We start from the raw sequence: 11,592 nt of genomic DNA on the forward strand, positions 1-11,592 counted from the left end.
ATCAAATAATTAGAAATTTATAATATCAAAGATAATTATCTTAATAAATAAGTATAATATTTATTTTTAATTTTATGCATTGGAGAAAAAATATAGCATTTTACCACTTTTTCATGCTAAATTTAGCATAAAAAATAGCACTCCATTGGAAATTCTCTTAGTTAAGTTGAGATTTCAATTTCATCCTTCATTAATTCAAGTACTCAATAACTATTAATAATTACTTAAGTCAATATAAAAATTTATAACATTTTTTAAAATTTATTTATAATCTCAATAACCAATTGATGTTTTCAAATCATACAACTAAAACTATTTAAAATATCTAAATAATTAATATAAAAGTATAGTAGGAAGTTAATTAAAACTAATTAATTTGACTTCTATTTTTTAATTCTCACACACATTCAATTTGGCCTATATTTATGGGACGGAGGGAGTATATTTTTTCTTATTTTGTCCTTATTAATTGTGTTGTGTAATTGTACATATTATTAATACTGATAAAGTCTGCCTTCTGATTCAATACTTACACCTGCAATAGGGTCGAAGCAAAGCAGACGGTGTTTGTCCGATTAACTCTTTGATGCTAAAGTCAATAATGGATTGAGCAGAATTTTTGTGTATATTGTAATTAAGTTGTATGTTTAGACCAGTGTTTCAACCGGTTTAACCGGTTCAATGACCGGTTCAACCGGTTTAATAAATTTAAAAAAATTAAAAAAAATTCTAGTTAACCGGTTTTTTTACCGGTTCAACCGGTCCAACACCCGGTTTTTTACCGGTTCAATCCGGTCCAATCCGGTTCAGCCCGGTCCAACCAGGTCCAATCAAAAGATCTGTTTTTCACCTTTTCAGACCGGACCACTGACCGGTTCGCGGTTCAACCGGTCCGACCGGCCGGTCCGATCAGGTTTTTAAAACACTGGTTTAGACAATCCTCAATCTCTTTATATGATAGTAGTGTGTGAATACCACGTAGAGTTCAAATGAAAAAGAAATTCCTATCTGGCATGTGAATCTTGCCATAAGAGCCGCTGTTATAAACAGTATGGGCTAACATAATCTTGCCATAATTTATCGAGGAAATTACATTCTATATCTCATATATAGTAAAGTTATACATTAGTGACTCAAAAAATAATTATGTGCATTAATCTCTCATTGACTTATAAAAGTTTTCGTTTATACCTCAAAATATTTTTAATACTATTTTACCCCTATCTACTTACATCAGTTGTACTAATCTTGTCTTATACCTTCCATGACTACCAATAGCAACAGAGTAGACCACCATCACAATAAATACCACCGCCACCACCGCGCCGCCGCTGAAAAAATCATATCCTCCATCAAACTCTTCTTTTTCCATCTTTACCACTGTCTTTATCGGAGTTTTATCGACGGCATAGCCCATCGGCAACATCAAATACGCAAGCTCCTCCAGGAAAAGCCTTACCGGCATCACCATATCTATCTCTTCTCCAAAATCAACACCATGTTCTACACCACCACCATCAACATCGTTCTTTTCTCTGCCTCCAGCCGGAAATTAATCGATAATTGGACTTATTTCCAGGAAGACGGCGGAGCCGCCACCGGTGGCTGTTGCAATTATAGACGGTGTTCACGCTCATGCTCCTCAATATGATGAAGATTCAATTGTCATCGTTTGAATAAAGCATTTCGTTTCATGAAGAAATGTTGCGAAGAAGATTTGTACCAGATGGTGATTTTTAGTTTTGTCTTTTTTTTTATAAAATGAATTTTTAGTTTGTTTGACTTGCTGCAGCCTGCCATTGTTAGTTAAAAATGTGATCTAGGATAATAAGTAGTTCAATTTGATGATGAATGGACGCAAAGGGATTTATGGCAGATGGTAGTTCTAAATTATTTCACTATTATGGACTTTATGACTTGTTGGATCCTTTTCTCTGTTAGTAAAGTGTGATATCTTCTTGTTGCGTTATTTGCTTTTAGTATTATCATTTTCTTTTATTAACAAGTCTTTCCTTTGTTTTTATGTTGATTAGAGATCCCCACAAAAAGGTCAAAAGTAACATTCGGGTATCATGTGAAGTTCATACTTTATTTGTTAGGATTGGTTTCTAATTATGTGTGCACTTAAAAATAAAGAGATGTTCTTTATATGTCGCAGCCGCACCCGGTTTATAGGGGTTTGAAGAAGTATACACCAATTTATCCTTATTCTGTTTATATTTGATTGCCATTTTTTATTGTGCAAAGTCTATCTAAAGTAAAGTAAATTCGGCGTAATTTAATGTAATTTAAATGTCAACTAAAAGTAAAGTCAACTCAATGTAAATTAAATATAAATTTACAACTTTTGTTATTTTTCTTTTTTTTGTGCATCTTTATGATGGATTTTTGATTCATTTTCAAGTTAAATGAGTGTTTGTGTCCTCATTAAGAGTTCATGTTCTGAATATGTTGGATTAGAGCTTTAATCATTGTTCTATACAAGGCCATGACTTTCTTCACGAGTTTATTTTTAATTTGCTGAAATTTTTCTTATGTAATTTTGCTAAATTTAAAAAATAAATTAAATATCAACTGAAAATCAACCAAAAATCAACTGAAAATCAACCAAATGTCAATCAAAATATAAAAAAATTGACTTTTCATTTTTCTTTTGCAGCACATTTTCAAACCTATTATTACCATTTTTCTGCTTCCTTAAGGTTGACTAGCGTCAATTTCGACTGTTTAGATGAATTTTCTTTAATATGTTTGAGCTCTTATTTTATAATTTTGTCAATTTTAAAATTCAAACAAATGCCAACTGAACATCAATTAAATGTTAAAAGAACATCAACCAAATTTAACTAAATATTAATCAAATGTCAACTGAACATCAACCAAATGTCAACTAAATATTAACGGCAACCTAAGATTAGCCGAATGTCAAATAAACATCAACCAAATGTCAACTACATATTAACGACAACCGAATGTCAACTAAGCATCAACCAAATGTCAACTAAATATCAACGACAACCTAAGATCAACCGAATGTCAACTAAACATCAACCAGATGTCAACTAAATATTAACGACAACCTAAGATCAACCAAATGTCAACTAAACATCAACGAAATATCAAATATTTTTCATTGACACATAAGTTAGGACATAAATTAGTTTCAACTTGGATTGTACTTTTTAATGTTTTGAGCAAAAATTAATAGTACAGATTGAATAATTTTAAAATCAACCTAATATCAACTTAATATAATTTTTTAATTTATTATGTGTTTATAAAAATGCTAATTTGTAAATCATGTATACAAGTAGATTTAAAATAAATTCTAATGAAACTATACAGTTCTTTCAAAATGTATCAGATTTTATTATTGGATGAAAAAAAAATTAAAGTTTTATGGACATAAAAATCAACTAAAAAGAGTTCATATGGACTGTATTCAACTGAAGGACATAATTTTGACTATTAATGATATTAGAAACAATATATTTGTATACATGAAAACATAAAATGATAATTGCAATTAGTTATAGAACTAATTGCATGAAAAAAATATTGGATGTTGAACAAGTAAAGTACCTGCAAGAGTCTCAATTAACAGAAAATTTTCATCTAGATCATTAAAATTAACAATATTTACTTGACATCAGATGTTAATCTTTTGTTAAGTAAAATGTAATTGCTACTCTTATCTATTGATTAAGTTTCACATTTCAAAGTTTTATTACTGAAACAATTGCCATATTTGACTATCATTTGTAAGATTATTTAAGTTTGTAAGTCTCCATTAACAACACAATTGCAATCAGATTTCAGTAGCAGAATTGCAATTAAATTTCAGTAGCAGAATATCAGTGTTACATCGCCATCGCCGATAAACTTTTCTCCAAAAATATTCACCGCCACGGCCGCTGCCGCCATGATCGGAGATTCATCGATAGAAGATCTTGATGCAATGCAAAACAACAGTAACAAGGCGATTGAGACCAAAGAACACGAGCCCATATCTCTGCTCGACGCCACTTTCGGTGGCCGGTCGTTGAGTCATCTCTCGTCTTTTAGAGAAGCCAAATATTCTAGAATGGTAGAAAATGTCACACAACAAAATTACCGCTAATCAACATTGCAAAGACTCTCGACTCCGCGACCTACCTTTGTGGCTCCATCGTTGTTGTACTCTCCGTCCTCCAACACATTTATAGCCCAGAAATAGTCTTCCAGTTCATCGCCACTCGCCGGAGAGCTCAATTTTCGCCGCAATGTAATGTTGCCGTACTTAATTTGTTTTTCTTTGTGTTGGGAAGGAGGGCACAATTGTCCTATTTTATTATTAAATCAGCTTATTTAGATTTTGGGGTTAATGACCATAAAATTTGGTTTTTGTTAATTATTTCCGAAATTATCACCCAAAATTTCTTAATTCCAATTTTATGCCTTCCAGACCGCGGAACTGTTCCGCGGTTTGTGTAAACCGCGGAACAGTTCCGCGGTCTGTCCTACGTGGCTCCTCGCTGGAGGAGCCACATAGGAAAAGCAAACCGCGTAACAGTTACGCGGTTTGCTTTTCCAACGTGGCAAACCGCGTAACTGTTACGCGGTTTGCTTTGTGCAGTCAGGGAATTTAATTCCCTGACTGCACTGATTGGGAGAAGAAAAATTCTCCCAATCATTTTAATGTAATCATTTTAAAAAAAATTAAATAAATAAAATATTTATTTAAAAATGAAAAAAAAATTATTAAAAAAATTACGTTTTAATTGCTGAATTTTTTAAATTTAAAACGTTTGAATTAGTTAATTTTTATAACATTCTACAAAAATAAATTTATAAAATACTACAAAATAATTATATTAACAAATATTCAAATATAATTTATACTTAATAACAATAACATATTTAATAAAATAAAAATTACAAATTAAAAAAGATTACCACATCAGATAATAATGTACAAAGTACAAAAAAGAAATCATCTAGGAGTCCTATCGTCATATCTACTAGTGACCGGGAGGTTCGAGCGCAAGTTGTTTCTGTTACGGTTCGCCCGACGGCCTGTACTGATGGTGAGGTAACGTCGACCTGGGCGACCATCACCATCACCCTCTCCTGCATCGGCGTCCTCGTCGTCGGCTCCGTCGTCACCCTGCTGGTCCTGGGGAATGGCCGTACTCGTCGTTGCTGGTGGCGGGGTAACAAATTCTCCTTGTTGGCGGAACATCATCGCCTCCATGCTGTCTAGACCCAACCAACTGCTACCATATGACAGAAAGTCTGTAGTCCCAGGTGTCTGTGGAAGTCCCTGTGAAGCTGGAAAGTCCTGTGTACCCTGTGTAGGCTGATCCCACTGCACCTGAAAAGGAGGCACCGTAGGTGGTACATAAGCAGGCGGCGGAGGAACAAAAGGCGAAGAAGGTCCCGGTGGCACTGGATATGAACACGACCCCTGAAAATAGTGATGTGCCGAATCCCCGTAAAACTGGCCAGAAGAAGAAGGAGGACCCGATGAAAAGGGTGGCGGTGCAGAGCTGGACCCCGCGTAATAGTAATGCCCTCTGAAAGGATGAAAAACCACTGGGGGAGGCATAGGATCGGTAGGACGCTGAGGTGGTGCAGGGGGGTGACGCCGCTGTCGCCGTCGATGTCGCAGTGTAGTCGGATCTATCGGCGCGTCAGGTATGACTGGTAGTCGATGCGGCGGTATAGAAGGCTCGATAGGGGGCGATGTAACATCACGGCGGTCCTCTCTAGTGCCTCTCTGTGTGCTGGCTGCGAACCGCCGAAGCTCAGTGTCAACAGGAGCATCCCTACGTACACGCTCCACAAAATCGGCCTGCAAATAAAGATATAATACGTTAAAAAAGTAGAAAATTAACCCACAATTTATTGATTAATTAATTGAAAAACATATAATTTAAAAAAATACCTGTGCTCCGAGCTCAGCGCCCTGTCGTGTGATCCAGCGACGCGTGACATACCGAAACCAATCCATATACTCGGAATGATAATGAGGTGGGTCCTGGAGGGGCTGTCCTGAAATTACAAACCGGAGCCGGTCGTCCCACACACGAATGTAGTGAGAGTGTGTCTGGATCCAAGATGAGCTGCTCTTCAGGGTAAGGGAGTGTAGTGAGTGGTCCTGAAGTGGGGCGTCTGGAATACCCTGTTGCAGTCCGAACTGCTGCAGAACTCTGTCTGCCTGGTGCCACTCCACAATATGAAAATAAATAAGTGGAACCGTGGCCCGCCAAAAAGCGCGCCCATCTAAACAATACGCTGGGATAGTGTCCAGCATATCATCAGTGTACGGCTGCCAAATAAACTGCATGTATAAAATATAAGACATTTAGTATTAAAACATTCCCACAATGAGCTATTTAACATACGAGATAATAAAACCGAAACATAATTTCTTACATCTTCGTAGCGAGATGTGTCAAGCCGAACACGGATGTCAGGCAGCGAGTGTCGAGCCGCACGGCTGGCGTTTCTCCGGCCTCCCCATCTGTTATTCAAGAACAACAACACATTAATCCGTCAATATTTAAGAAATAGAATAAAATTAAAAAATATTAAATAACAGTAAAACACACCTGTCGCCGAGTGGTAGATGTGGTGAAATAGTGGGATCGGCAAGAGCGGGAGCAATAACTCTAAGTCGGTCCAATGCCCACAGCTGCAGTATCCACAACGGCCCGCCCATGTTGCGGCGATTCGCAGACCGCAACGAACATGAGCAAAGCTCGTGATATAAGTAAGCCAGTGTCGCTGATCCCCAGCTGTAGGTCCGAACTGCCGCCAAGTCCTCTAAAAGTGGAAGAATCCGTAACGAAGTCTTTCCACTACCGAGGTCAGTGAAGCACAATCCTGTGACAGCGAGCAAGAGATACGCCCGTGTGTACTGATGGACAAGCTCGTCAGTCGCCTGGTCTGGTAACGCACTGAAGTTGGGGAAACACTCTAGGATCCAAGAAGTCCGGACGGTGGAATTTGCAGGCTTAACAGGATATCTGCCCGCAGGAATCCCCAAAACCCTCTCTGCCACTGCAGCCCAATCATGTACAATACCTCCTGTAACAGCATGACCGTCTACTGGTAGTCCGGTCTGAATGGCCACGTCCTGTAGTGTAACCGTGCACTCTCCGCCGGGTAAGTGAAAAGTGTGGGTCTCCGGCCTCCACCTCTCCACAAGGGCTGTGATCAGCTGCATGTCGACGCTATAGTGACGCATAGCAAAACAGCCTGCAAATCCAGTAGGCTCGATCATCGACCGAATACGGTGGTCCAAACTAGCGAACGGCAAAACAGCGCTCCTTCTAGTCGTACAGCTAGTGCGAGACAGAAATCCCTCGTCAGATCCCTGAAAAAAATAAACATTAAGTTAGTTCAAAAATTTAATTAAGTTGCAAACGTAACTGTTGACAAAAAAAAGATGCAAACGTAAGTTACCGTGCCATCCCAGACATCCTGAGAGATATGGTCATGCTGTAAAAAAAGTAGCGCCGGTCTTTCAGGACCCGGCTGCATGTGATCGTGAGCAGCTGCCATGGCTGCAATTTGTTCAATACAAATTATTAAACAATTAAATCATAATAATATCAAACACTTGTTCACAAATAATATGAAAAAATTAAATAAAAATAACTTCATTAATTAAACTAAAAGGACATGGTAAATGGAAACATAGTACATGGTAAATGACTTCATTAATAAAAATATGAAAAAATCATATGAAAAAATTAAATAAAAATAACTTCATTAATAAAAATAACATCCGTAGTACATGGTAAATGGAAACATAAATTCTCACATCACTGAACTCTAAAAGGACATGAACTAAGGTTATGACCATATGTAAGACATCTTCTACAGTAGTTGCTATTCCGCCTGTCCCTAAATGTCTGGTCCATTTCATTCCTACGCCTACTCTCAACCGGCCTACCCTTCTTCCTCATCCACTGTCTGTTAGGAACAAATGGAATTTCAGTGGAATTGATCCAACGATTTCGATTCCATAAGGGTTCAAATGAAACAGAGCTCCACGCTAAGATTCCGTACTCGCATTTGTAATACCATGAAATGTAGTCACGGTAGTTCTCTCCGTATTGGTTGCAGGCAGCTATCGCATGGGAGCACGGAATTTTCCACTGTTGAAATTTTCCACAGGTGCATGTCCCGTCCAGTAGACGAACTTGCTGTGTATTGCCACCCTTTTGTCTTACATTGTCGCACTGGGTCAAGACATTGAATACCTTCTGTGCCACGTTGAACTGTGAAGCCGTATGAGTCTTTGACTTATTTTCCCAAGTCTCAATTCTGTGTGCACAGACTGGAGTCCACACGAAACCGGATGCCAACCACATTTTGTAGTCGTTCACATGCTTAATGAATACGGAGTTGACCTTGTTAAATATTGCTTCCAACATGGCTGTGATAGGGAGGCCCCGAATATTCTTTAACATCGCGTTGACCGACTCAGCGTAGTTTGTTGTCATCACACCATGCCGCATTCCAGACGTGTCGCCACTCATGCTCCATTTTCTAACATCAAGGCGGTCAAGATATGCATAACCCTCAGGTGAATCCGCCTCTATCAATGACATGTACCGATCTCTTTTATGCTCTTGGTATGCGCGTCCTACACGTCGATTAAACCGTCAATATTTTCCAATCAACCAAAAATTTATGTATTATATTAAATGACAAGAAAATTACCAGCTTTTTCAGCAAGTTTTTTGAGATATTTTTTCTTGAAGGCGTTGTGGAAGTTGCTCACTAGGTGTCTAATACACCACTTGTGGGTATCACCCGCCCACTCAGGCCCCTCCATGGCACTCATAATACCGGAGCCGCGATCAGATATGATACACACCTTTCGCTCACCCAAAACATACCTCTTCAACATCCTCATGAAATACCTCCAGGATGCGGCAGTTTCCGACTTCACAATGGCAAAAGCTATCGGCATGATGTGATTGTTCCCTTCAATTGCAGAAGCAATCAGCAAAGTCATTTCGTATTTTCCATATGTGTGGGTGCCGTCGATGTACACCACAGGCTTGCAATACTGAAAACCCTTCACCACTGGCTCGTACGTCCAAAACATATGCTTGAAAGTTCTGAATTGTGGATTGTTTTCAATTGGTGTACCTGTGCATACACCGTTATTAGTAATTATTAAATCGAACTTATTTTTAATACTCGAAATTTTTAAAAAAATTACCGGTAGCATGCCAGACTGTCCTGGGATTAGCAACGCTGACATTCGTCATAAAATTGCAAATCTCCTTGAAAGAGTCGTCCCATTGTCCGAACCTGTTTGCAATGGCCTTTTCCTTGGCATACCAAGTTTTTTTGTAGCCGGGCCTAACTCGCAGTTTTTGAAAAATCCCCTCTTGAAGCGTTTTAATCCTAATGTCACGTTGCAGATGCAATTGCGTGTCGATGTGTTCAGCTATCTGTCGCGCTCTTAAATTGCGATGGTCTTGGTTCATTGATTGGCCGCTGCATTGGTGGGGGCCGTTATATCTTGTTATTATCCAGTCTGACTCGCCTTTTAAAAGCGACGCACGCAACCTCCAATTGCAAGTGTCATTGTTCACACACACAAGAACTATTGTTTTACCAGATGTTACACTGCTCTTGTATTCTTTATTAGCTGCAATGTGATAACTCGCCGCGCATGTCTGGACAGCATACCTCGAACTAAAAACCATCCCCAATTCAAACTCTTTACCTGCTTCCCATATTGCATTTTCTTTAGGCCACAGATTCATATTGACACACATGTCGTCAACATTCTGATGCGTGTACTCATGAGGAAGGCGCGACTCAAAATGATCTGTATTTTGTTCCGTCCGACCACCGACATTCTCACCATGGGTGCCATCTCCATTATCACCACCGATGTCATCATCATCATCATTCTCGTTGTCATCAGCAACGGCCCCGTAGAAGTGTTCTTCTTCCTCATCCTCATCACTAAAATCATCACCATCGTCTACATCCGCACAGTCGTCTACATCCGCACAATCGTCTACATCCACAGAGTCGTCTACATCCGCACAGTCGTCTCCATCCGCACGTACTTGAGATAACGGATTGTACACAATATAAAACTCAAGTACCCTCATTTGTGGCGTCCGCGAAACATTACGCCACATTGCTTGCATATGAACATCTGTCTCAATAGGAAAACCATCATATTTTTGAAATCTTCCATGTTCATCGAACCGAGGCACTCGTAGATAAATCTTCACTATCTCGTCACCATCCTTCAGCCCAATTACCCTTTTAATTACGACTTGTAGTTGTGCAAAATTCACTACACTCGTCAGCTGAACCAGTTCTGATTTACCAGAAACATAATCAACTCCACCCGGAGTCGATAATATTGTACCATCCCAATAAATTTTTAGGGCTGGCAGCTCATTTGTCGTCATTACTACATTAAAAAAATATAATTTTAACTACATTTTTAGGGCTGACAGCTCATTAAAAAGAGGGTTACTCTCATTTAAAATATAATTCAAATATTCTACATGTCAAGTTCAAATTTTTAATAATTAGCCGATTTAAATGTAAATACGAATATTTTATGTTAACTTTTTCCCCAAACCTACAGTTATAAAAAAATTATATTTTCTCTAAATACTGTTAAAAACAAATACCTATTATATTTAATTTTTTAGTATCGAATCTATTTATATAATATAAAACATAAATTTTAATATTTTCACTAATTCCAACCTAATATATAAATATTCTAAAAATTTCATATATCCGATTTTCTAATTTTAATTTACTCTATTTTACATTTATATAAATTTTATACACATTATTCTAATTTTATTTACACATTAATCTAATTTATTTTATAATATATATTTTTAAAAAAATTAACTAAATCTAACTATATTTATTTAACTAACTACATTTCAAACACTATTTTAATCTAATTACATTTCAAACATCATTTAAATCTAACTACATTCAATAATTAAAAATAACATAAATATAAAAAACTCACCCGGTAATTCCGCCAAAAATTAATATTCTCCGCCAAAAAATAATATTCCGCCACGAAAAATAATATTCCACCACGAAAACCGACTCCGCAAAATCTTCTCCACAATAATTCCCCGATTTAATAAATTTTTCTCTCTCTATCTCTCTACAATTTTCTCTCTCTCTCACTATCTCTCTCTCTCACTATCTCTCTCTCTCACTATAAATTTTTCTGGTTTGTGAAAATATAAGGGGGAACGGATTCCCCCTTATATAGTAGTTGTAGACCGCGGAAATGTTCCGCGGTCTACAACTACTCAGTCAGGGAATAAATTCCCTGGCTGCCAACTACTCAGCCAGGGAATTTATTCCCTGACAGAGGGAATAAATTCCCTCTGTAAACCGCGGAAGAGTTCCGCGGTTTACAGTGACGTGTCACTGTAAACCGCGGAACTCTTCCGCGGTTTACACTGACGTGGCTCCATCTGCGTCCAGATGGAGCCACGTCTGCAGACCGCGGAACACTTCCGCGGTTTACAACAAACCGCTTAAGTGTTCCGCGGTCTGGTTGCTATAAATTGGGAA

At 38.0% G+C, this 11,592-nt stretch overlaps 2 protein-coding genes across 3 annotated transcripts; both read right to left on the reverse strand.

The window, feature by feature from the left end:
* Positions 1-4,811: 4,811 nt before the first annotated feature.
* LOC126673111 (serine/threonine-protein phosphatase 7 long form homolog) lies at positions 4,812-7,563 on the reverse strand. The gene is made up of 5 exons (XM_050367097.2): positions 7,450-7,563; positions 6,594-7,360; positions 6,418-6,505; positions 5,927-6,322; positions 4,812-5,833 (listed from the first exon to the last, which is right to left on the reverse strand). The coding sequence occupies exons 1-5, from the start codon at positions 7,546-7,548 to the stop codon at positions 4,973-4,975; spliced, it is 2,211 nt and encodes a 736-aa protein (XP_050223054.1). The 5' UTR covers positions 7,549-7,563; the 3' UTR covers positions 4,812-4,972.
* Positions 7,564-7,739: 176 nt separating this feature from the next.
* LOC126673109 (uncharacterized) lies at positions 7,740-11,553 on the reverse strand. 2 transcript variants are annotated; one of them, XM_050367095.2, is made up of 4 exons: positions 11,030-11,553; positions 9,224-10,444; positions 8,716-9,150; positions 7,740-8,638 (listed from the first exon to the last, which is right to left on the reverse strand). In XM_050367095.2, exons 2-4 carry the CDS (start codon positions 10,440-10,442, stop codon positions 7,812-7,814), a joined length of 2,481 nt encoding a protein of 826 aa, XP_050223052.1. In that variant the 5' UTR covers positions 10,443-10,444; positions 11,030-11,553; the 3' UTR covers positions 7,740-7,811. The 2 variants fall into 2 exon arrangements, with proteins under 2 accessions (XP_050223052.1, XP_050223053.1); XM_050367096.2 differs by lacking the exon at positions 11,030-11,553 and having other exon boundaries at positions 9,224-10,613.
* Positions 11,554-11,592: the final 39 nt, after the last annotated feature.

This window comes from Mercurialis annua, linkage group LG3 (assembly GCF_937616625.2).
Source record: "Mercurialis annua linkage group LG3, ddMerAnnu1.2, whole genome shotgun sequence".
NCBI classification, from domain to species: Eukaryota; Viridiplantae; Streptophyta; class Magnoliopsida; order Malpighiales; family Euphorbiaceae; genus Mercurialis; species Mercurialis annua.

Excerpts from the sequence above, each read along its gene's own strand:
- LOC126673111 (XM_050367097.2), bottom strand. The coding sequence starts at position 7,548 with ATGGCAGCTGCTCACGATCACATGCAGCCGGGTCCTGAAAGACCGGCG. Across the intron at positions 6,323-6,417 it reads ACACATCTCGCTACGAAGAT|TTTATTTGGCAGCCGTACAC; the intron begins GTAAGAAATTAT and ends TTATACATGCAG. Across the intron at positions 5,834-5,926 it reads GCGCTGAGCTCGGAGCACAG|GCCGATTTTGTGGAGCGTGT; the intron begins GTATTTTTTTAA and ends CTTTATTTGCAG.
- LOC126673109 (XM_050367095.2), bottom strand. The coding sequence starts at position 10,442 with ATGACGACAAATGAGCTGCCAGCCCTAAAAATTTATTGGGATGGTACA. Across the intron at positions 9,151-9,223 it reads GACAGTCTGGCATGCTACCG|GTACACCAATTGAAAACAAT; the intron begins GTAATTTTTTTA and ends GTGTATGCACAG. Across the intron at positions 8,639-8,715 it reads AAAACTTGCTGAAAAAGCTG|GACGCGCATACCAAGAGCAT; the intron begins GTAATTTTCTTG and ends ATCGACGTGTAG.